Below are 26408 nucleotides of genomic sequence, written 5' to 3'. Positions count from 1 at the left end.
ACCACACACGTCAGGAGAGAATGTGAGAAGATAAAAATTGATAACTCATTAAACTAACTTTTTCGGTAATTATAACATGGTGCCATTGTGAAATAAACTGCTTTGAAATCAGGTCCATCTTGATGAAACACCCTGTATATCATAGGCCAATGCAGAGATCTATTTATCCCCAGGACTGTGACGAGGGGACATCCTCTGCGTCTGGAGGAAAGAAGGTTTGTACACAAACATAGAAGAAGATTCTTTACGGTAAGAGCAGTGAGACTATGGAACTCTCTGCCTGAGGAGATGGTGATGGTGAGTTCTCTAGAAGAGTTCAAGAGGGGCCTGGATGTATTTCTGGGGTGTAATAATATTACAGGTTGTAATAACTAGATTTCTGGAGAAGGGTCGTTGATCTATTGTCTAAATGGAGTTGGGAAGATATTTTCTTCCTTAAAAAGAGGAAATTTGGCTTCTACCTGATAAAAGGTAGAACCTCATTGCCTTTCTCTGGATCAACTTTGCAGAATAATAGGTTGAACTGGATGGACAAAGGTCTTTTTTTTTTCTAGTCTTACCAGCCAAGTTACTTTGCGGCATCAGGACCGCTGCGCACATCCACCACCTCAAGCCCTATGAGCATGACTATATAAATAAGAGAAGACACAAGCTGTAGCGGCTGGGTTCATGTATTGTTATATTCATGGTCCCGAGCCATAAAGGAATAAAGAACAATACAATTTAAACGGGAATTCAGGTAAAATACAATAAGCAAGACAGGAGGCTGCCGTGATCATCAGTGGTGATGTTCATGAGGTACAAGCTTGTAATGAGCTCCACAGGACGGGCACCGCTGAGTCTCTCCCTTGTGCAGCCAGAACCAGATGACAGCGGTGTTCTCCTCTTCACCTGGGAACGAGAGACAACATGAGGGCCAGAAAACTATATATAAATGGCAGTGAAAGAACCAAATGCATTCATAGAAGTGGCCGTTGTCTTGCTACCTGGTAAGACTCTGGTTAGTGCCCCTACAAGGTCCAGTGATCCAAACTCTATTACTGCAGGGGAACCTCAGAATAATGTTTCCATGCCATTCCTGCTGCAAATATGCTCAGTGCAACTGTGGGCGACGCCATCTATACTTCTTGTCTCATTAACCCCTTTGCGCTTCTTACCGGCATCCTCTGCAGCCAACGAGAATGCCAATAATCGATTTCAATGCGCTGGGTTTCTCTGAAGAGACCCAGGGAATTAAAGCTGCAGTTCTTATTTTGGCCAGCAGGTGGCAGGCCAACATAAGAAATGAACAATCCAAATAATGGATTTAAAAAATCCATGATTGTTCGGAATAGAAAATAAATAAATAAAGCAATCACGGATATAACATTTTTTAAAAAATATAAAAGTTTAAATCACCCAATTTCTGTAAAATAAATACATAACTAACAAAAAATATAAAACGTCATGGGTATCACCGCAACCAAAAACACCCATACTATAAATATAAAAAAAGTTTACATTTATTTTTACACTATTTAGACATAAAAAATAAAAATAAACTATACATATGTGGTATCGTTGTAATCGTACTGACCCAGAGAATGAAGGGCACAGGTCAGTTTTGCCACAAATGCTGTGGGAACAAAACTTGTAAAATGGTGGAGGGATTGCATTTTATTTTTTCCCCCCAATTCCCACCCCATTTGGAATTTTGTTTTCCACTTCCCACTACATTGTATACCATATTAAATGGGGGCATTCGAAAGTACAGCTAGTCCCGCAAAAAATAAGCCCCCATACAGCTACGTGAACGGAAAAATAAAAAAAAGTTATGGCTCAAGGAAGATAGGGAAGAAAAATGAAAACGCAAAACCTCCCGGTATCCTAAATGTTAAAATGAATGCACCAAAGCTCTCTGAATAAGGTCGTCACTTCCAAGTCACTCATCACTTCCTGATTTTATGGCTGGGTCACAAATCGTGACAATCTGAGACAACGCTGTCCTAATGCAAGGCTATTATTCAGCAATTTGGACTTACAGATGCAACCCACAATCCTCTGGTTGTTCACGGAGGGGACAATATGAGGGTCATCCTTGGTCCCTGTGTAATGCTTAGGCTTCAGCATGTTGTATGGATCCTGGTAGAAGAAAACGTCATTTTAGTAAATGGCCTTTCAGAGTCAATCAAGGCGGAAAGGAAAAATCCAAAGACAGGAAAACCCGGAATTACAATAATTTTGCATCTTACATTTTTTGATATTGTACAGTATATACGGTAATACTGTCACAACTGCTGTGACTCCTAAAAGCCGCAAGCACTCAATCAATAAAGGAAACGTGCCAGCATCTGAACATCGTATGTAAGGGATTGGGATCATATACAAGGTATATGAAATCCGTACGTGATCAAAATAGTGCTAAGAGGTCATTCAAAATGAATGCAGATGCCCTGCTCTGGAAACCTGCACGCAAACAATGCAGCTCTAGTGCGGTCTGTATGGATGTCACGTCCGGTGTCATGTCACCGCACCGCCTTATAGATGTCGTCACTTGTAGGTCTTCAGAGATGGCACCAGCCACGGGGTCAAGGGTTACAGGGAAACTTTGGACAGTCTATGGATCAATCTTAACACACATTAACATTGGACGCACACACACGGGCGCTGTTCTACAAAGGTGGCATGGTTGTCTACAATCCAGCCTGAGGTGTGGGTATGCCAACCAACGATGCAGCACCTATGTACTTTTTCTCCAATACCTTAGAGGCTGGCGTGATACTACCCGTACAGGCCTCTAAGTGGGGGTTATGTTACTCCTCTTACAGTCAGCAGCCTCGCCTGGTCAGGTGTCATCACGTGGCCCCCACTTAAAGGGGTTAGCTGAGACTAACAAAAGCCCCTACATATGCCAGGCCCCTCACACAATCTACCTACCTGGCTCCCTAGCGAGGCTCGTCCCCCGTCACCTCTTGCCATTTGCTGCTCCCCCCGACACCGGATGTTTTCATCTGCGCATGGGGAGAAGCGGCAGTGGCGGTGCGGGGACCAGGAGCGGCGCGGGGAGCCAGGTAAGTAGATTCAGTGTGAGGGGCATTTGTTAGCCTCAGATAACCCCTTTAAGGCGTCACTTCCTCAAATATTCTCAATATAATTAATTCTATACATATGGTAGGGCATATGTATTTTCATATCAGCACTGCAGATCCATTTCCACATAGGAATATTCTGCAATGTGGACATATCATTGACCTTATTCTACTGCATCACACTGTGGATTGCTGCACATTAATCCGTACAGCAAATCTGTGCATAACCTGCTGTGTGTGCATTTGGCTTTAAAAGGTTTTCCAGCCTGAAGCACTTATGTATGCATTAGATAGGCGACAGACACTAAAGTACTTGGGGTCCAAACACTGGGTTCCCCACAGACTGTGCTGTTTTTGCAGGTGCCACAGACTCTGGAGCAGCAGGGTGCAAGCTCAACCACGCCAAGCTGCAGTTTTGTGGATGGCGGCATACCACGTTCTCCCCTCATTCTGATGATCAAATGGGAGTCCGCTGATCTATCAAGTGAATAAGAGATAATGCTTAAAGAGGTTTTCCACTCTTTTTGTATTCAAGGCCCATCTTCAGGATAGTCCATCAATATGATTGGCGGTGGTCCGATAGCCCACAATCAGCTAGTCCAGAGTAGCTCCAGAACTACACAGATTGGTCCACTGTGTGGTGGACAGACCTACATAATGCAGCGCTACAGTGATGAATCATTTGGCCCATCTAGTCTGCCCAATATACTGCTATCCATAGTATTCAGTATATTGGGCAGACTAGATGGGCCAAATGGTTCTTATCTGCCGACACATTCTATGTTTCTATGATCTGAGGATAAGCCATCATACCCCTTTAATGTGAATTCTTGGGCATCCCATTAAAGGCATTAAGATGGAGGTGAAGGTCAGTGCTGCAATGCGTTACTTACCTCACCGCGCTTCAGTGCAGTAAGAATTTCTCTCTCTAACCCAGTAGCCTGCTGCTCATCAGAGGGAATACCTGCAGATACACAGAAGGGGTAGGAGCGCAGCATGAAACCTCTACACAACACAGCAAACCCACTTAGTTATAGACATGACAGAGGAGATCATCAGGAGAGTGAGAAAGTTGGGTGACACCCTCTAAGGGATCTTTCACATGAGCCGGACCCGTGCAGGTGATCTGCTACGTGAAAGAGAGCCAAGCCCCGTTCCGGACAGCAGACACGCGGAGCAGTAACATGATTGATAATGCTCTGTGCCTCTCTGTGACCTTTTTTACTACAAAGCCACGGTGACAACTTTATCTCACTGTGATTTTGTAATAAAAAGATCAGAGAGGCACGGAGCACTATCAGTCATGTTAATGTCCGGAGCGGGGCTTGGCACTCTTTCACGCAGCAGATTACCCGCACAGCATTTGCTCGTGTGAAAGAGCCCTTAGAGATCAAACCACTGTGTAAGAAGAACCAGATAATTGCAGCATTAGGAACTGTGCCATCCTAAGCACTTCATTATATAATGGCCTCCAACGTGAAGAAACTCCTACCAAAGGCAGAAGACCAGTCACTTCAAAGGCAGAAGACCAGTCACTCATGACAGATTCCCCTACCACATGAACTAGCTCATGACAGGTCATCATGGCAGCGGGTTTAAAGGGGTTATCTTGGAAGAGATAATGAAGACTTATCCGCAGGATAGGTCGTCAATATCACATCAGCGGTGGTCCAAGTCCCAGAACCACCACCGATCAGCTGTTTCAGGGAGCCATTGCACTTACCGGAGCTCTGGGGAGCAATGCAGGGTCCATGCAGCTTTCCAAGGACAGCGCCGTACATTGCATAGTGGCTCTGCTCGGTATTGCAGCTCAGCCCCATTGACTTGAATGGGGCTGAGCTGCAACTAGACCATGTGACCGACGTACGGTGACGTCACATGGCCTAGAAAGAGGCTGCAGCGCTCAAAGGCTCATCTAACAGCTGACTGGCAGGGGTCCTAGGTGTCGCGCCCCCACAGATCTGTTACTGATGACAAGTCATAAATATCTTTTCCCGGATAAATTCTTTATTATAAACAATGATGTCAGTGCTGGATCTGTCACATGACTGACACCAACGGAGATCGATAGACCCCACTGCTTTATAATAGTGTCTGGCGGGGTTCAGTCGTCGCGGTGGGAAGAATAGTGCTGCATGCTGTGCTATTCCTCTCGTCTTATCTGACGGAACTGCTGAGGTAGCGTCTGACAGTAGCGAGAACCTTCCCATCACTTTATGATCGGTGGGGATCCGACCTACGTGGATGCCGAGAATAAAGGGGCTGCACAGCTGCTTTTGAAATGTGCCTTCTTCTAAGGCCTCATGCACACAACAGTTTTTGCGGCTCGGTGCGGACCCATTCACTTCAATGGGGCCGCAAAAGATGTGGACGGCACTAGGTGTGCTGCCCGCATCGAGTTGCTCCGTTCCGTAGTCCGCAAAAAATAAATAATCTGTCCTATTCTTGTCCATTTTGCAGACAAGAATAGGCAGTTATATTAATGGCTGTCCGTGCCGTTCCGCAAATTGCGGAATGCACACAGACGCCATCCGTGTTTTTTTTTGCGGACCGCAAAACACACAACGGCGTTGTGCATGAGGCCTAAGCTTGTACTACAAAGCGGTGCCCTCCGCTACTTGGCTGTGGAGGGAACTGCAGCCAGTCCTGTCACCCTCAGGACCCGTGTCGGACCTCCACTGATCATAAAATATATCCTAGCAATATACCATCACTTTGAAAAAGGGAGAAACTTTAATTTTAAAATAAAGCAATCCCTTTAAAGGGGTTAACCCAGATTTTCCAGAACCCCAGGTCCTCTCCTAAGTATTAAAACCATATGGAATCATTCCCTCTGAAACTTGTGGCGATTCACACGACTGTGTATTTTGTGGTCCGCAAAGCATAGATCCCTATGTGGTGTCTACATTTTGTGGTGGATCCATGGACTTCAACGGGAATGCAGTCTGTATTTTGCGGCAAAATATAGCATACGTCCTATCTTTTGCAGAATGTTGTGTGAATGCACCCGAACTACGTGGCTTCTTTCTGTAATTTTGGCCTCCGATTCCACCATTCACCTGATGAGCGCCCCCATCTGACCGCCGATTCAATGTGAGAAACTACATTTCCCACAAGCGTCTTGGATCACATGGGGAGAAATTCAGGATGTGCTGTTTATTACAAGGGTTTATTCAATGGTGCAGCTCGCGGATGGGCCCACTTACTGAATTCACGGCGGTCTTCTCTGTGCACGCTCGCCAATGTGTGCAGAAGAAGGGGGAACCATGTCTGAGGGCTGGACCCACTGCATAGGCCCGACCACCCAGTGAACAGTTACTGGAGGATGTGTCCAAGGGCAACGAGAGGTACACAGGAGTGGGATGGTGTGTATATATATTATTTTATTTTGGGGGGGGGGGGGGGGACATGACGTCAGAAGTCAACAATAGGACATCTACAAGAACTGATTATATTACAAATGGCTGGAGCGTCCATAATGCAGTCATATGAGCATTGTCATATCAACTAATCAGAACCGCATTGTTTATTCCGTCTTCATTGTTAATGGCCAGGCAGTGTTGCAGGTGTTACCCTTATATGATGCTGCTGTGGCACGGCCACCCCTGGCCTGACCTTGGTAACCTCCTCCCCTACAATTGTACATAATGATGGACGCTTCCACTTTGGAGGATGAAGGGGGGTGGGCGGTCAGGTGGCATTTCACACAGAACGGTCAGAGGCAGGCTCCTGTGTCATCAGGACCTCGCATCAGCCGCGCACATACCGTATATGAATGAACTTACCTCCAGCAGACATGTACCTAGCTGGGGCGGCCGCCCGTGCAGCGCCAGTCCTAGTAAGGGCGCAGACAGCGCTACGGAACAGTAACCTTGAAGCCATGATGAAGATCTCCTACCGGCGGCAGCACAGAGGACGAACCCAGGAAGACGCACACGTCACGTCCTGTCCTGCGCTGTCCCCGCCACTGCCGCAGTGTGTCACGTGACGACACAAGGTCCTGGCCGCTAGGGGGCGAGTGTCACGTGACGAGGTGTAGGTCAATGACGCTTTGTAGAGTGCTCAGTGCAATAACCGCGGGGAAGGCACAACACAGGACATAGTGTCATGACGTCAGTGTCACCTTTGCTTTTGGTCCGCAGACATGCGCCCCCTAGTGATTCAATAAAGAGAAGATAATCCAGCTTCCAATAGAAGCGCTCATTCTTCAGCCTTCAATATATGTAAAATCCAGGTATGACACAATACAGATAGTGTAGCGTTGGCGTCTACGCATTTTGGATACCATAATATGATCCTTACTCATAACCGGGGCTGCACCGTTTAAAAACCGCCTTATATACCAATACCACACCTCTGCCTGTATAATCAGGGGTGCACCGCCAATGAGGCCAGGTGAGGCCATTGCCTCAGGCAGCACCAGGTAGGGGCAAGAGGGGGGCAGCGGAAGGGCCATGGGCAAAGAGCGCTTCGATGGTGGAAACGCTCATCTCTACATATTCAACTGCATTGCTGTACTCAGGACAACAATACAGTTGAATGCTGCAACGGGGCACGGGAGCGACCGTTTCCTCTAATAGGCTTTAGTCCTAGTTCCTGTAGCCTATTAGAGGCCGCTGTCATCACTATCAGGCTGCATAGAGCTCAGGGCACAGACTAGAAGAGGTCCGTGACTTGCACTGCATCGCTGACAGCAGAATGGAAGTAAGTATCTGAGTTTATTATTTTTGTTGGGCAGCATGGTGTTGGGTCACAATGGGGTGGGGGGGTCATTATTTTGTAACTGGAGAAAGACCAATAGGGACATTGCGGCTGTAAAAAGGAGCATTGTTGTACTGGCACACATTATAAGGGGGCCACTATGGGGATATCCATTCTACTGGGGACACTAAAAGGATTTTTTGTGCTGGCACATAAGGGAGAATTGTTGTACTGGCACATATTCTAAGGTGGCCACTATGAAAGCGAGATAAAGAAAGAGAACGTCTCCATCAGAGACATCACTGGATGTAAGATATATGTGGCGCTGTATTACCCTGTATGCTTTGTAGCGCTGTATGTAATGTTTTCCAAGTATGTCTTTAACAGTAGGGTTTGTATGTTCTCCCCGTGTTTGCCTGGGTTTCCTCCGGGTACTCCGGTTTCCTCCCACACTCCAAAGACATACTGATAGGGACCTTAGATTGTGACCCCTATTGGGGACAGGGAGTGATGCTAATGTCTGTAAGTCACTGCGAAATATATAGCAGTGCTATATAAATAATAACTGCGGTACAGCCAATTCTTTGTAAAGAACAACTTTTATAAGTAATAACATATATAGAGTAGTTAGTATTGCAATTTACCGTATTTTTCGCCCCATAAGATGCACTTTTTTCCCCCCAAAATGGGGGAAAAATGCCTCTGCGTCTTATGGGGTGAATACTAATGAAGCGCTTCCATTATGGAAGCGCTTATTAGTACCAGAGGACCGGGAAGCGGTGAGTACAGAGCCTTCACCGCTGGTCCTCGGCTGTCGGCTGTGGAGGGCTGCGCACAGCGTGAGGGGGCGCTCTGTGACCTCACGCTGCGCGCGCCGGTTAACAGAGCACAGCCGACAGCAGGATGAAGGGGATCGCGATGGTGAGGAGCGGTAGCGTCCAGGAGCAGGAGAGGTAAGTTGTTTTTTTATATTTTATTTGCGCTAATGGCTGGGGGCTGACATGAGGGCTGATAGATGGCTGACATGAGGGCTGATAGATGGCTGACATGATAACTGACATGAGGGCTGATAGATGGCTGACATGAGGGCTGATAGATGGCTGACATATGGGGGCTGATAGATGGCTGACATGAGGGCTGATAGATGGCTGACATGAGGGCTGATAGATGGCTGACATGATGGCTGATAGATGGCTGACATGATGGCTGATAGATGGCTGACATGATGGCTGATAGATGGCTGACATGATGGCTGATAGATGGCTGACATGATGGCTGATAGATGGCTGACAGATGGCTGACAGATGGCTGACATGATAACTGACATGATGGCTGACATGATGGCTGATAGATGGCTGACATGATAACTGACATGATGGCTGACATGATGGCTGATAAATGGCTGACATGATGGCTGATAGATGGCTGACATGATGGCTGATAGATGGCTGACATGATGGCTGATAGATGGCTGACATGATGGCTGATAGATGGCTGACATGATGGCTGATAGATGGCTGACAGATGGCTGACATGATAACTGACATGATGGCTGATAGATGGCTGACATGATGGCTGATAGATGGCTGACATGATGGCTGACATGATGGCTGATAGATGGCTGACATATGAGGGCTGTTTTGCCTCTAGCTATAATATAAGGCATCCCCCCCAAAATAAGACCTCCCCGATAATAAGGCCTCCCCGGAATATAAGGCCCCCCAAGCTACTGTAAGGCGTCTGACTCCTCTGAACCGTAGTGGCGGGTGCCGCCGCGCAGCTCACTGATTGGCCACAGTGCAGCCAGAGCTGTTCAGGCAGTGCGAGGTCTCTTTAAATCAGAGAGCCCGCGCTGCCGCCAGGACAAGCTGCCGCCTGCTGCTCGCTCTGCCCTGACGGAGTCTGGCTGACTCACAATTAGACAGTGAGTGAGTCGCGCAGGGCAGGAGTCAGGCACATTGTGTGGAATCTGGCCGGCACGGACACACAGGGGTGACTGAGGTGGGGGGGGGGGGGGGGGGGGGGAATGTCTGATAAAGTGGTGGGGGATGTCTGGTGAAGGTGGGAGGGGGGGAGAGATTAAATAATCCACTGTCCGCTGGCACAGGGGAGGGGGATCACTTAAAATGACACAGGAGGATCAGAGGGGGAAATCAAAATGACACAGGAGGATAAGAAAGGGTACTAAAATGGTAATTCCCCCTTCTGATCCCTCTGTGTCATTTTGATTCTCCCCTCTGATCCCCCTGTGGATGGAAAAATACGACATCCCTGAAAATAAGACCTAGCGCATCTTTAGGAGCAAAAATTTATATAAGACACTGTCTTATTTTCGGGGAAACAGGGTATCTGTTACTTCTTTTGTAATGTAGCCAGGGAGGTTTAGAGCAGTGATGTCCAACCTGCGTCCCTCCAGCTGTTGTAAAACTACAACTCCCAACATGCCCTGCGGTAGGCTAACCAGGCATGCTGGGAGTTGTAGTTTTGCAACAGCTGGAGGGCCGCAGGTTGGACATCCCTAAATAAACTAGGGCTAATAATACGTGACAATGTAGCTGCTCTTTTCGCTACACATTTAATACCTACATTAACAATATCTCTCCAATCCTCATCATAATTCAGCAATGACCAGTGTTTTTTTAATAATTGAACATATTTTTCCATATTCCTTACTATATGATGTTGAAATAAATGATAGCATTATTTGTTGAATCGGTTGTTACTTTCTTTGGAAATAAACGATCTTGTCTGGGTTTTTTCAGAGCTATTTTCTTAGCTTTTTCAACTATATCTATGTTTGCGATATTTGCGGGCATATAGCCTTTGACTGACAGTCTCTGCTTCCCTGAGGAATGCGCTCCTGCCGGCTAGGGTACTTTCACACTTGCGTTCGGAGTGGATCCGCTCCTATAATGCACAGACGGATCCGCTCCTATAATGCACAGACGGATCCGCTCCTATAATGCATTATATTTCACAAAAAAATCTAAGTGTGAAAGTTAGTCAGACGGATCCGTCCAGACTTTGCATTGAAAGTCAATGGGGGACGGATCCGTTTGAAAATTGCACCATATTGTGTCATCTTCAAACGGATCCGTCCCCATTGACTTACATTGTAAGACTGGACGGATCCGTTTGCCTCCGCACGGCCAGGCGGACACCCGAACGCTGCAAGCTGCGTTCAGGGGTCTGCCTGCTGAGCGGAGCGGAGGCTGAACGCTGCCAGACTGATGCATTCTGAGCGGATCCGCGTCCACTCAGAATGCATTAGAGCTGGACGGATCCGTTTGCCTCCGCACGGCCAGGCGGACACCCGAACGCTGCAAGCAGCGTTCAGGTGTCCGCTCGCTGAGCGGAGCGGAGGCTGAACGCTGGCAGACTGATGCATTCTGAGCGGATCCGCATCCACTGAGAATGCATTAGGGCTGGACGGATGCGTTTGGTGCCGCTTGTGAGAGCCTTCAAACGGAGCTCACAAGCGGAGCCCCGACGCTAGTGTGAAAGTAGCCTTACACAGAAGATAGGACCTTATTCTACAACACAACTGAACTTGTTGTTTTTACTGGATTATTTTTTTTTGTCTTAGCGTCAGCCACATACACCGCCTCCGTCCTTTCTTTTTCACATGTGATGCAATTATACAGGCAGAGGCGTGGTATATAAGGCTGCCCCAGTCATGAGTAAAGCCTCATTCACATGTCAGTGTTCGGTCAGTGATTTCCATCAGTGATTGTGAGCCAAAACCAGGATTGGCGCCTAAACAGACATAAAGGAAAGATCTGCACCTGGTTTTGGATCACAATCACTGATGGAAATCACTGACCAAAACACTGACGTGTGAATGAGGCATAAGGCTCATATTATGGTATTCGAAACGCGTAGACACTAACACTACACTATCTTTATTGTGTCATACTTGGATTTTATATATATTGAAGAATAAAGAACAAAAGCTTTTATTGGAAGCTGGACAGGCTTCTTACACACTCGCGTTTTGTGCAGATCCGTCATGGACGGATCCATTCAGATAATACAACCGCATGCATCCGTTCTGAACCGATCCGTTTGTATTATCTGTAACATAGCCAAGACGGATCCCCTTGAACACCATTGAAAGTCAATGGGGGATGGATCAGTTTTTTATTGTGCCAGATTGTGTCAGTGAAAACAGATCCGTCCCCATTGACTTACATTGTGTGCCAGGACGGATCCGTTTGGCTCAGTTTCATCAGACTGACACCAAAACATTGCAGGCAGCCTCCAGAGCGGAATGGAGGCGGAACGGAGGCAAACTGATGCTTTCTGAGCGGTTCCTTATCCATTCAGAATGCATTAGGGCAAAACTGATCAGTTTTGGACCGCTTGTGAGAGCCCTGAACGGATCTCACAAACGGAAAGCCGAAACGCCAGTGTGAAAGTAGACTTATCTTGTTTTTATTGGATTTTGCTGCATGCCTGATCCGGGCTAATGATCCGTGCCCCCAATAAGCGGGACACAGGTGAGCGCGGCTACCCCCTTTTTACTTGAATACCTCCTACTGATTATACTGACTGTAAATACTCACTAGCATCGTTTAAAATATAAACAGGTGGATCTCATATCTAATCTTAAAGGGAACCTGTCACCGGGATTTTGTGTATAGAGCTGAGGACATGGGTTGCTAGCACATCCACAATATCCAGTCCCCATAGCTCTGTGTGCTTTTATTGTGTAAAAAAACCAATTTGATACATATGCAAATTACCCTGAGATGAGTCAGAGCTTGAAAATATGACTCTTCTCTGGTCACACAGGTAAGATATGACTCGTATGTTAATTTGCATAAAAGGCGGGAAGCACAAAAATGCATGATACTTACTGACTTCGCCTGCAAATGAAGTGTAATTTATATGTTTAGGGTAACACAATGAACATTTAGAAACGCTCAGTGAGGGTAGCATAGTAGAGGCGACAGGTTCCCTTTAAGGGTTTTGCCATTTTTGACTGCAGGTATATAGTGTTGCAGACAGAACACTTGCACACTGTGTTCTAGCCTTAGGGTTTATGTACACAACCCTTGCCTTTTGTGCGGTCTGCAAATTGGGGATCTGCAAAACACGGAACGTCCGGCCCTAAATAGAACAGACCTATCCTTGTCCGTAATACGGACAATAATAGGACATGTTCTATTCTTTTGCAGAACGGCCATGCGGAAATACAGAAACGGAATGCACACGCAGTAAATTCTGTTTATGAGGGCTCATGCACATGAGCGTGTGTGCCCCGTGCCCATGCTGCGGACTACTATTTGCGGTCCGCAATGCACGGGCACCGTTCGTGTGCACGCTGTTTGAAGATCAGGACCCATTCACTTAAATGGGTCCGCGATCCACAAGATATGTTCTATTTTTTTGCGGTGCTGAGGCACAGACCAAATCCCACAGAAGCGCTTCGTAGTGCTTCCATGGGCTTCCGATCTGTGCTTCCACCCCTCTCCATATCTGGTGGATTGTGGACCCATTTAAGTCAATTCGTGATACGAAGTGCACACGGCTGGTGCCTGTATATTATGGTCACTGGGCACACACGCTCATGTGCATGAGCCCTTATGCGGACCAATTGAAGTGAATGGATCTGCCCACGGGCCGCAAAAAAATGGCACGGAAACGGAAAAAAAATATGTTAGTGTGCATGAGCCCTGAAGCTGGGGCTACACGGCAAATCTAATGATTGTCCAATGTGTCACATAGCAACATGAGATGCTGCGACTGTGACGTGACCGTTGCAAAAATCCAGATGTGATGGATTTTGTGTAAGCGATTTTTATTCCATCGACTTTAGGCTCCATTCACACGTCCGCAAAATGGGTCCGCATCCTTTCCGCAATTTTGCGGAATGGGTGCGGACCCATTCATTCTCTATGGGGACGGAATGGATGCGGACAGCACACAGTGTGCTGTCTGCAGCCACAATTGCGGAGCGCGGCCCCGATTTTGGGTCCGCAGCTCCGCAAAAAGATAGAGCATGTCCTATTCTTGTCCGCAACTTGCGGACAAGAATAGGCATTTCTATGGGGGTGACGGGCTGGTGTGTTGCGGACCTGCAATTTGCGGGTCCGCAACACATCACGGACATGTGAATAGAGCCAAAATGTGTAACTTTTTTTGATACCCCCAGAGAATGTTTAGAAAATCTCCCAACATATCTGCCAAAGTAAAACCTCCAGCGTATGCAACTGTATTCCGTTGGGTCACACTTAGGTTTCGGTTGCGGACTGCACACGGTGTGCTGTCCGCATCTTTTGCGGAATCATTGCTATGCATGCATGAGCTCCCTAGACATACCACCCAGAGTGGCCGCCCATGATGGAGATCATTCTTAGGGCTCCTGCCCACGAATGTAAGAGCTCCATGCCCTGCTGCGGACCGCAAATAGCAGTCCGAAATGTACGGGCCGCGTGCACTCCGTGCTACAGATGTGGACCCATTGACTTGAATGGGTCTGCGATCCGCCAGTTACGGGAAAGGATAGGACATGTATTTTGCAGTGCAGAGGCATGGATCGGAAGTCCATGGAAGCTCTTCGTAGTGTTTCCTTGGGCTTCCGTACCGTGCCTCCACATGTCCTATCTTTGGCCATATCTTGTGGATAGCAATACAGGCACAGGACCCTTTTGTTTGTCTGCATGAGCCCTGACCTGGTCCCTGATGCTGGGTTCAGTGTCTGTCACTTCTAGCCAGCACTTCCTCTTCCTGCCGCACTGAAATCAACATCCGTCAACAGGGGACATGTGACCACTGCAGCCAATCACAATCCACAGAGGTAGCCTACTCCCGTGAATCGCCCATGATAGGTAATGGCACCCCACACCATGGCACCTGGTGTGGTCCTGTGTGCCTCCACACTATGCATGATGACAGTGCCTACTGCCATCACACATAGTGCTGAGATGCCAGCTAGTGTATGTTCACCATGAGCCTTTTCATTTCAGAAAATATACAATTGTGTTGTCATGTTTGTATTAACCACTAGGTGTCACTATAATCCTGCCATCCACTATAATCCTACAATCCTGCCACTAATCACTTTGCTCCACAGACTTTTTAAACTTTCATGCTGTTTTCACATAAAAATGAGAGCTGTGGCACAAATCAACATGCAGCAGTAGAAAGTTGTCTGAGATAAATCATATTCACACATTTATGATTTAGGAGTGGATTCCTTGTCAAATTTGCTAAAACTCCATTATCAGTGTAGGTGAATGGGGTATTTCATACCTCATTGTTAAGCAGCAGGAAAAATCTGCATGGAATATGCAACATGGACCATATTCCTCACCTAAAAACCACAAATTAACCCCATTGAAATATGGGACTAATTCTCACACGGAATTACAATTGTCATGCTCAGATGCTCATGCTCAGATTTCTGCCGCAGATTCTCTAATAAAATACATTTTGAATTTAAAGTGTTTTTCCCATCTCAGACAATTGGAAAATATCTCTAGGATATGCACCCATTGTCTGATAGGTGCAAGTTCCACCTCTGGGACCTGCACCTATCTTGTAAATGGAGCCTTGAAAGTCATGGGGGGAGCATGTGCGGCGGCCCTCCACTCGCTTCTATGGGGCCACCGAAAATAGCCGTGCCAGCGCTTGGCTATTTTCGGCGGCCCCATAGAAATGAATGGAGGGTCAGTGCGCCCCCCATTGTATTTTTCCAAATACCTTTCGTTAGTTATAATGGCTCGTTTTGTCTGGGGAACAATCATTAGTAGAAATAAAATGGCTGCCGTCCTATTAGTGCACACAAAACCTGTACTAATCACACAACAGGACAAGTTACTTCACAACACTGAGCTAAAAAGCTGCCTCATCCTCCTCTCTGCTCTACTTGTCAGTGGTTATGATCCTGAGCACAGGTGATAAGATCTTCAGCTGAATCTCTGTAGGACTGGAGTTGATGAGACATGAAGTACAGAGAGGATGGACAGGACAGACTGTGGTAATGGAGACTGCGTACAAGTGCTGCTGCTCATTAGCCACATTCCCACCTCCTCTCTGCACTTCATGTCTCCTCATGAACTCGAGTCCTACAGAGATTCAGCTGAAGATCATATTAAACTGTATTCAGGATCATAATCCCTGACAGGTAGAGCAGAGAGGAGGATGAGGCAGCTTTTTACCTCAGTGTTATGAAGTAGCTTGTCCTCATGTGTGATTAGGACAGGTTTTGTGTGTACTAATAGAACGGCGGCCATATTATTTCCCCTGATCAGTGCTTCCTAGACAAAACGAGCCATTGTAACTAATGAAAGGTATTTGGGAATATATTTATAATAAAATTATATTTATTATGTTATTTATTTGTTATGTACCTATATATTGTATAGTAGCTTCTCCCTGCACTGCCTGTAGTGAGCACTTACTGCTCACACAGGCATCGCTCCCGGCGGCTGGCTCATTAGTCAGTTGGGAGTGCAGGGGAAAGCAGCTGACAGACAGCCACGCTGGTCAGTGAGTATAAACATACTGTACAGTCGTGGCCAAAAGTTTTGAGAATGACACAAATATTAGTTTTCACAAAGTTTGCTGCTAAACTGCTTTTAGATCTTTGTTTCAGTTGTTTCTGTGATGTAGTGAAATATAATTACACGCACTTCATACGTTTCAAAGGCTTTTATCGACAATTACATGACATTTATGCAAAGAGTCAGTATTTGCAGTGTTGGCCCTTCTTTTTCAGGACCTCTGCAATTCGACTGGGCATGCTCTCAATCAACTTCTGGGCCAATTCCTGACTGATAACAACCCATTCTTTCATAATCACTTCTTGGAGTTTGTCAGAATTAGTGGGTTTTTGTTTGTCCACCCGCCTCTTGAGGATTAACCACAAGTTCTCAATGGGATTAAGATCTGGGGAGTTTCCAGGCCATGGACCCAAAATGTCAACGTTTTGGTCCCCGAGCCACTTAGTTATCACTTTTGCCTTATGGCACGGTGCTCCATCGGGCTGGAAAATGCATTGTTCTTCACCAAACTGTTGTTGGATTGTTGGAAGAAGTTGCTGTTGGAGGGTGTTTTGGTACCATTCTTTATTCATGGCTGTGTTTTTGGGCAAAATTGTGAGTGAGCCCACTCCCTTGGATGAGAAGCAACCCCACACATGAATGGTCTCACGATGCTTTACTGTTGGCATGACACAGGACTGATGGTAGCGCTCACCTTTTCTTCTCCGGACAAGCCTTTTTCCAGATGCCCCAAACAATCGGAAAGAGGCTTCATCGGAGAATATGACGTTGCCCCAGTCCTCAGCAGTCCATTCACCATACTTTCTGCAGAAGATCAATCTGTCCCTGATGTTTTTTTTGGAGAGAAGTGGCTTCTTTGCTGTCCTTCTTGACACCAGGCCATCTTCCAAAAGTCTTCGCCTCACTGTGGGTGCAGATGCGTTCACACCTGCCTGCTGCCATTCCTGAGCAAGCTCTGCACTGGTGGCACTCCGATCCCGCAGCTGAATCCTCTTTAGGAGACGATCCTGGCGCTTGCTGGACTTTCTTGGACGCCCTGAAGCCTTCTTAACAAGAATTGAACCTCTTTCCTTGAAGTTCTTGATGATCCTATAAATTGTTGATTGAGGTGCAATCTTAGTAGCCACAATATCCTTGCCTGTGAAGCCATTTTTATGCAACGCAATAATGGCTGCACGCGTTTCTTTGCAGGTCACCATGGTTAACAATGGAAGAACAATGATTTCAAGCATCACCCTCCTTTTAACATGTCAAGTCTGCCATTTTAACCCAATCAGCCTGACATAATGATCTCCAGCCTTGTGCTCATCAACATTCTCACCTGAGTTAACAAGACGATTACTGAAATGATCTCAGCAGGTCCTTTAATGACAGCAATGAAATGGGATTAAGTTAATTTTCATGGCAAAGAAGGACTATGTAATTCATCTGATCACTCTTCATAACATTCTGGAGTATATGCAAATTGCTATTATAAAAACTTAAGCAGCAACTTTTCCAATTTCCAATATTTATGTAATTCTCAAAACTTTTGGCCACGACTGTAGAAGTTCATATTTAATACAAGGGGAAATGTATATATAACACTATGTACATGTAACACATAAGACTCTTTTTTCCACAAGGCTGTGAGGGAGCAGGGCAGGCAGAATCCCGCAGCTCCCGCACAGCCCGTCTCTCCTATGCTGATAGAAGACGGATGGCCCCTAGCAACGCTCATTTGAGAGAGCGCTGCTAAGGGACATTTTAGCCCCAGTTTTCTACCACAAATAAACATTTTCCCTAAATAAAGTATATTACAAAAATGTTCCCTGTCAATGTCCCTATACATTAGCAATAAAAAATGAAACGGCAGGTACTGTTTAAGTATTTTCTTTTTCCTAATTCCCAGAGTTGCTTAAAGGGGTTTTCCTAGATTTTTTTTTAATGATTAATAGTCTTGATCGAGCACCATAGTGCTCGGGCTGAACACATCGGGATGTTCGGGTGCTCGACCGAGCACCCGAGTATAATGGAAGTCAATGGGAGAACCCGAGCATTAAAACAGGTACCCCCTGCTCTGAAGAGGGGAGGGTGCCTGGTTCATAGGAAAAGGTCAGAAATTGATGGAAACACCACCGAAATGGTTCTGGAACAGCATGGGGAGGATGTCAGGATGCATCTTGTACTCGCAGGTCAATGCTGGGAACGATGTTGTCCGAATAGTACGCCACTTTTACAGACTGACAATAATATGCACAAAACCGAAGAAAAAAAATCGATTTTAGAAGAAAAATTGATAGGAAACATTCTTTCCTGTATATTTACTTGTATATAACGTGCAAGTGCTGCCAAAAATTACAAGGAAGAGACACTCCGATACAACCTGTATATCACATAAAGGAGGGCCTCATTCACCTTGTGGTACAATTGTTCAGGTAGTGGGACTCCTACACTCAAAGCCTATGCACTAAGTGAAAGGGCTGCCAAAAATTACAAGGAACCAGCACTCCAATACACCCGTTATTACACATAAAGGAGGGCATCCTATGCAGCCTTGAAAATTATGATTGATGGCCTGCTGGTGAACCTCAAAAACATTTGGAGCAAGGGCCTGCTGATATGACCATCTAAAACATTATGGGCGAGGGCCTGCTGCCGCTTTGGTGACTCCAGATAACCTGGGGACGATCGCACGTCCCTGTGACGGCGATTATCCATTCGGATGTCTGCCCTATCAACTTTCAATGTTATTTTCAGACCAAACCATGGATAATGGGGGAATCATGGTTCGATTCCGGAGAGGGAGCCTGAGAAATAGCTACAGCTACCACATCCAAGCAAGGCAGCATGCGCGCAAATTACCTATTAGGTATAGTTAGGTGAGGGCCTGCAGGTGAGCTGACCCTGTAAAAGATTTTAGCTGCGGGCCTGCAGGTGAGCTGACCCTGTAAAAGATTTTAGGTGTGGGCCTGCTGGTGAGCTGACCCTGTAAACGATTGTAGGTGAACGCCTGCTGGTGAGCTGACCCTGTAAAAAATTATATGTGAGGGCCTGCTGATGAGCTGACCCTGTAAAAGATTTTAGGTGCGGGCCTGCTGGTGAGCTGACCATCTAAAACATTATATGCAAGGACCTTCAGGTGAGCTGACCCTGTAAAACATTATATGCAAGGGCATGCAGGTGAGCTGACCCTCTAAAAAATTAAATGCGAGGGCCTTCAGGTGAGCTGACCCTGTAAAAGATTTGAGGTGCAGGCCTGCTGGTGAGCTGACCCAGTAAAAGATTGTAGGTGAAGGCCTGCTGGTGAGCTAACCCTCTAAAAAATTATATGCGAGGGCCTGAAGGTGAGCTGACCCTGTAAAAGATTGTAGGTGAGGGCCTGTCGGTATTCAAACCTGTGACCAGCCACATCCCAGGCGGTAGCCCTGCTTACTAGGCTACCGTCCTCTCTGGACATTCCTCCCTGAAGCCTATTAGTTAACCTCAGTCTTGCCAAGCCTTGCTCATCACCCTTGATTCCCCACACCTGGTACTTCCCTATATAAGTCCAGCCCCTTGCACTCCAGTTTGCTGATTATTGAGCTCCTGAGCCTTGATCAAGCTTCTCCTCATCTGCTGCTCTTGCTACTACTGGAAGTCCACTGCTGATCAGGAATTCACTACCGACTACTCTTCTGCTTTGTCCCTACCTACTGAACTGCTACCACCGTTGCCATCCGAATTGTCTGACCACGCTTACTGCCGCCTGCCCTGATCCACCGCCTGCCTACCGACTACGCCTCTGCCAGACTTCCTGCACCTACTACCTGTCTGCGGTCCTTGCCACTGGGCTCCACTCCTACCTCCAGCCAGCTTTCCTCTGACTCAGGTGAGCAGTAGGACTGTTACAGAATAATCAGCCACACTATGGAGTCCGCGATGGCCACTCTGCGTAAGCAGGTCTCCGAACTTCAAGAATTTGATTATTGAACTACAGAGGCAACTAATGGACGTCCGGGGCGCGGCCGCAGACACCCGCATGCCACTCCCATCAAGATTCGGCGGCGACAGACGCCAGTATCGGGGGTTTCTAACCAATGCCGCATCTATTTTCAGATGTACCTGGCCCCCTTCACGACCGAGAAAAAGAAGGTGCTATTCATGGTCAATCTCCTGACGGATGAAGCATTAGCATGGGCATCACCTTACGTGGAGACTAACAGTCAGCTCCTGGACAACCTAAACAACTTCATCACCGCCATGAGCCAAGTATTCGACGACCCCAACCGCTGTGCGACAGCCGAGGCGCGACTACATGGTCTGCGGCAAGGGAGACGCTCCGTCGCCGAATACACCGCCGAGTTTCGCCGTTGGGTCACGGACACCACCTGGAACCCAGCGGCACAGAGGAGCCAATTCCGGCGAGGCCTGTCCGAATTAATAAAGGACAAACTCGCCAGAGTTGAGGCCCCGGACGATCTGGATGACTTCATTCAGTTATGCATCCGGATAGATCAAAGACTCTCCTAGAGGAAGAGAGAAAGACTCTGGTACTCAGACCACAGACCCACTTACTCCTTCTCTTCCACCGCCCAGCGCGACCCCCAATCAGCAACTGAACCTATGCAGGTCGACGCTCTACGTAGGTCTCTATCCACAGCTGAGAAGGAGAGACGGCTGGCCGAAAACCTCTGCCTCTACTGTGGGGAGCCGGGTCATTTTGCCATCAAATGTCCTCATAAGATCCGAAAGACTATTGCCGTCATGGAACTAAAGGAGCAACCACAGACTCCAACCCCTCCTGCAGCCCCTGAAAATAACAACACGGCGGCTCATGGATTCCACTTCATTCTTCCCATCCTCATCGACATTGTGTCACTACCCGAGCTTTGAGACGTTCTCACAGCTCTGTTTCTCCACCCCTGTGATGATGTCACTACTAGAGCTTGGAGGAGTTCTCACTGCTCTGTTTCTCCGCCCCTGTGATGAAGTCTTTACTTTCTGTTTCCTTCCTCCCAGCTGTTCCTCCTGCGTTTGATTTCCCTGCCTTTAAATCACCCCTCCTCCTATTGTAGGGGCGTGGATTATATTTCTCATTTCAGTTGTAGCTCTTGCTTGAGTATCTTCACTTGTAAGCTATCAGTTCACTGGACCTGTGTTCTGCTGCAGCAAGCACTCCGGATATTGCCAGCTGTCCTTGGATCCGTCTTCTCTGCGGCTGCAGCTCCTTCAGCTAAGTGTGCAGACATTGTTGTGTACCTGGTTATTTTCTGACTGGATCTGAGGTGGCCAAGGTTCCCTCCATATACTGAGCAGGGCACCGGTGGCCGTGCCCCTTCCACTATTGTAGGGGTTACAGTGGTCATCAGTCTTAGGTACGCGGGCATGCCTCGTTCCGCCATTTGGATCCGGGCATGTGCTTTAGCAGCATAGGGAGAGCTTTGAGGGTCTGACAGGGGTCACCCTTTATCCTCCCTAGTTTGGGTCCGGTCAGTAGCTCTTTTTACTGTGTATACTCTTGTTGCTCACATACAGTCGTGACATTATAATCCACCAAAATCGTCCTTTTTTGACATGGATCCGCTTTCTGGCCTGGTTGACCGCATGCAGGGTCTTTCTTTGGAAGTAGCGGATCTCCGTCAATCTATGACTCAGCTTCAAGCATTGGGCTCTGCTCCGGCTCATGGAGTCTGTTGCGAGCCAAAGGTCTCACTTCCGGAAACGTTCTCCGGGGGCAGTGAGAATTTTGTTCGCTTCAGAGAGGCATGCAAACTCCATTTTTGCTTGTGTCCCCACTCCTCTGGTAAGGAGGAGCAGAGGGTGAGGATTGTCATCTCCCTGCTCAGGGGTAATGCTCAGACTTGGGCTTTTTCGCTGCCATCAGGGGATCCCTCCCTTCGATCCGTGGAAAGATTTTTTGTGGCCCTGGGGCAGATATATGATGACCCGGATCGTGTTGCTCTGGCCGAATCTAACTTACGTGTTTTATGCCAGAACAAACTGTCTGCGGAGCTTTATTGTTCTGAATTTCGGAGATGGGCAGCTGATTCAGGTTGGAATGATGCTGCACTCCGGAGTCAGTTCTGTCATGGTCTCTCAGAGAGATTGAAAGATGCGTTTGCTTTCCATGAGAGACCAACTTCCTTAGAGTCTGCCATGTCATTGGCGGTACGCCTTGACAGGCCTCTAAGAGAAAGAAACAAGACCTCTCTGTCCAGCCATTGTCAGTCTAGGGGCAATGGTGCGAACTCATTCAGTGTGCAGGGGCCTCATCCTGTCTCGCTCCCCTCTGAGGAGGAGCCCATGCAGCTAGGTCGACTTGCCCCTGATAAAAGAGGATTTAGTCCTCAGAGTATGGTGTGTTTTTGTTGTGGGGGCATAGGTCATTTGGCAAATGTTTGTCCGTCTAGGAGATTCTTGAACTGTACTAAGAGCGATAATAAGAGAAAAACCTCAAAAGGTAAATCATCAAATTCTGCTTCATCTGCTACTTTGGGCAAAGTTGATGTAGGAATTGATGCTTTTCCTCTGACCTGCAGTTCCCGTTTTCTCCTGTCTGCCAGGGTGGCGCTAGAGAGCAAAGTCATTTCTTGTGAGATTTTTGTCGATAGTGGAGAGGCCGTCAATCTTATTGACACTCAATTTGTAGCCATGCATGGTTTTCAGGTTTGCACATTAGAAAAGGATATACCTGTTTTTGCTATTGACTCTGCTCCGCTCTAACAGAGATCTCTGAAGGGCATTGTTCACAATATCCGGCTAGCTGTAGGTGACACTCATGTGGAGGATATATCTTGTTTTGTCCTTAACGGATTGCCTTCTCCTCTAGTTTTGGGGTTACCCTGGCCCACTAGACATAACCCCACTATTGATTGGCAAGGAAGGCAAATAAATGAGTGGAGTCACTTTTGTAGAGAGAATTGTCTCACAGCGACTTTTGCAGAGGTGTCTACTAAAACTGTGCCATCATTTCTCTCTGATTTCTCGGACGTGTTTTCCGAGAGCGGTGTTCAGGAGCTACCTCCTCACCGGGAGTTTGACTGTCCCATTAACCTCATTCCCGGCGCCAAGCTGCCAAAAGCACGCCTCTACAATCTCTCACAACCGGAAAGAATCGCAATGCGAACCTATATCTCCGAGAGTCTCGATAAGGGGCATATTCGTCCCTCAAAGTCACCTGTTGCCGCAGGTTTTTTTTTTGTTAAAAAAAAAGATGGCTCTCTGAGACCTTGCCTAGATTTTAGGGAGCTGAACCGTATCACGATTCGCGATCCCTATCCCCTTCCTCTGATCCCGGACCTCTTCAACCAAATTGTTGGGGCCAAGGTGTTTTCCAAATTGAATTTGAGAGGCGCGTACAACCTGGTCAGGGTCAGAGAGGGGGATGAATGGAAAACGGCCTTTAATACCCCTAACGGGCATTTCGAGAATCTCGTTATGCCTTTCGGCCTGATGAATGCTCCGGCTATCTTTCAGCATTTTGTTAATAGTATTTTCTGCCATTTAATGGGGAGATTTGTATTGGTGTATCTTGATGATATTTAGATTTTTTCCCCTGATGTTCAGACCCATCAGGATCATCTTTTTCAGGTTCTGCAGATTCTGCGGGAAAATAAATTGTACGCCAAGCTGGAGAAATGTCTTTTTATGGTATCGGAGATTCAATTTCTGGGTTTTCTCCTCTCTGCTTCTGGTTTTTCGCATGGATCCGGAGAAGGTCCGTGCTGTACTTGAGTGGGAGCTTCCTGAGAATCAGAAGGCATTGATGCGCTTTCTGGGTTTTGCGAACTATTACAGAAAGTTCATTTTGAATTATTCCTCTGTTGTCAAACCCCTTACTGACATGACAAAAAAGGGGGCGGATTTTTCCTCTTGGTCGGAGGAGGCGCTTGCAGCCTTTTCTAAGATTAAAGAGAGTTTTGCGTCTGCTCCCGTCTTAGTGCATCCCGATGTTTTCTTACCTTTTATTGTTGAGGTGGATGCTTCCGAGGTGGGTGTGGGTGCAGTTTTGTCCCAGGGCCCTTCTCCTGCCAAATGGCGACCCTGTGCCTTTTTCTCTAAAAAACTCTCCCCGGCAGAGAGAAACTATGATGTGAGAGATAGGGAGTTGTTGGCCATCAAGTTGGCTTTCGAGGAATGGCGCCATTGGTTGGAGGGGGCCAGGCACCCTATCACCGTTTTTACCGACCATAAGAATCTGGCATACTTGGAGTCGGCCAGGCGTATGAATCCGAGACAGGCCAGATGGTCTCTGTTCTTCTCCAGATTCAATTTTGTCGTTACATTCCGACCTGAGATCAAAAATGTGAAGGCTGATGCTCTCTCTCGCTGTTTTCCGGGAGGAGGAAACTCCAAGGACCCGGGTCCCATTTTGGCGGAGGGGGTAGTTGTTTCTGCTCTATATTCCGATTTGGAGGCCGAGGTCCAGGCTGCCCAGACTGAGGCACCTGCCCGTTGTCCTTCTGGGAAGTTGTTCGTGCCTCCTGAGCTACGTCACAAACTCTTCAAGGAGCATCATGATACAGTTCTTGCTGGTCACCCCGGGAGTAGAGCCACGGTAGATCTCATTGCTCTGAGATTTTGGTGGCCGGCTCTTTGTAAGTCGGTGGAGGGTTTTGTGGCTGCTTGTGAGACGTGCGCTCGCGCTAAGGTCACTCGTTCACGGCCTTCAGGTTCCCTTCTCCCGTTACCCATACCTTCTCGTCCTTGGACACACCTGTCCATGGACTTTATCACGGATCTTCCTCGTTCCTCGGGGAAGTCGGTGATCCTGGTGGTGGTGGACCGTTTTAGCAAGATGGCTCATTTCGTACCTTTCCCTGGTTTACCCAATGCTAAAACGTTGGCGCAAGCTTTTGTCGACCATATTGTTAAATTGCACGGCATTCCCTCTGATATTGTTTCCGATAGAGGCACGCAGTTTGTGTCCAGGTTCTGGAAGGCTTTCTGTTCTCGCCTGGGGGTTCGGCTGTCCTTCTCTTCTGCTTTTCACCCGCAGACGAATGGTCAGACTGAGCGCCTCAATCAGAATCTGGAGACATATTTGCGCTGTTTTGTGGCAGAGAACCAGGAGGATTGGTGTTCATTTCTCCCTCTTGCTGAGTTTGCTCTAAACAACCGTCGTCAGGAATCTTCTGATAAGTCACCATTCTTTGGTGCATATGGGTTCCATCCGCAGTTTGGGACATTCTCGGGAGGGGCTCTTTCTGGTTTGCCTGAGGAGGAGAGATTTTCCTCGTCTTTGTCTACCATTTGGCAAAAGATTCAGAGTAATCTTAGAAAGATGAGTGAGAAGTATAAGCGTGTGGCTGATAAGAGACGTGTGCCTGGTCCGGACCTGAATGTGGGTGATCTGGTGTGGTTGTCTACAAGAAATATTAAACTGAAGGTTCCCTCCTGGAAATTTGGTCCCAAGTTTATTGGGCCTTATAAAATCTTGTCAGTCATCAATCCTGTTGCCTTCCGTCTTGATCTTCCACGGGTTTGGAAGATACATAATGTATTTCACAGATCTCTCTTAAAACCATATGTCCAGCCCACGGTACCCTCCTCTTTGCCTCCTCCTCCGATTTTGGTTGATGGCAATCTGAAGTTTGAGGTTTCCAGAATTGTGGACTCTCGCATTGTCCGCGGTTCTCTTCAGTACCTCGTTCATTGGAAGGGTTATGGTCCTGAGGAGAGGATGTGGGTTCCGGTGTCGGACATTAAAGCCACTCGCCTCATCAGGGCATTTCATAGGGCTCATCCTGAGAAGGTGGGTCCTGGGTGTCCGGAGTCCACCCGTAGAGGGGGGGGTACTGTCACTACCCGAGCTTTGAGACGTTCTCACAGCTCTGTTTCTCCACCCCTGTGATGATGTCACTACTAGAGCTTGGAGGAGTTCTCACTGCTCTGTTTCTCCGCCCCTGTGATGAAGTCTTTACTTTCTGTTTCCTTCCTCCCAGCTGTTCCTCCTGCGTTTGATTTCCCTGCCTTTAAATCACCCCTCCTCCTATTGTAGGGGCGTGGATTATATTTCTCATTTCAGTTGTAGCTCTTGCTTAAGTATCTTCACTTGTAAGCTATCAGTTCACTGGACCTGTGTTCTGCTGCAGCAAGCACTCCGGATATTGCCAGCTGTCCTTGGATCCGTCTTCTCTGCGGCTGCAGCTCCTTCAGCTAAGTGTGC

General features: G+C 47.3%; 1 protein-coding gene across 1 annotated transcript; it reads right to left on the bottom strand.

Moving 5' to 3' along the window:
* Positions 1-655: 655 nt before the first annotated feature.
* LOC120986136 (cytochrome c oxidase subunit 5B, mitochondrial) lies at positions 656-7042 on the bottom strand. The gene is made up of 4 exons (XM_040414508.1): positions 6854-7042; positions 3962-4032; positions 2022-2121; positions 656-891 (listed from the first exon to the last, which is right to left on the bottom strand). The coding sequence occupies exons 1-4, from the start codon at positions 6948-6950 to the stop codon at positions 779-781; spliced, it is 381 nt and encodes a 126-aa protein (XP_040270442.1). The 5' UTR covers positions 6951-7042; the 3' UTR covers positions 656-778.
* Positions 7043-26408: the final 19366 nt, after the last annotated feature.

The sequence above is a fragment of the Bufo bufo genome, chromosome 1, assembly GCF_905171765.1.
Source record: "Bufo bufo chromosome 1, aBufBuf1.1, whole genome shotgun sequence".
Classification (NCBI taxonomy): Eukaryota; Metazoa; Chordata; class Amphibia; order Anura; family Bufonidae; genus Bufo; species Bufo bufo.
This window is presented reverse-complemented; position numbering and strand designations above follow the sequence as displayed.

Bases quoted from the DNA above. Each gene is read 5' to 3' on its own strand.
- LOC120986136 (XM_040414508.1), bottom strand. From the start codon at position 6,950: ATGGCTTCAAGGTTACTGTTCCGTAGCGCTGTCTGCGCCCTTACTAGG. The intron at 4,033-6,853 runs GTAAGTTCATTC...GTGTATCTGCAG, and splicing joins TAGGTACATGTCTGCTGGAG to GTATTCCCTCTGATGAGCAG. The intron at 892-2,021 runs GTAAGTCCAAAT...TCTCGTTCCCAG, and splicing joins GAGGATTGTGGGTTGCATCT to GTGAAGAGGAGAACACCGCT.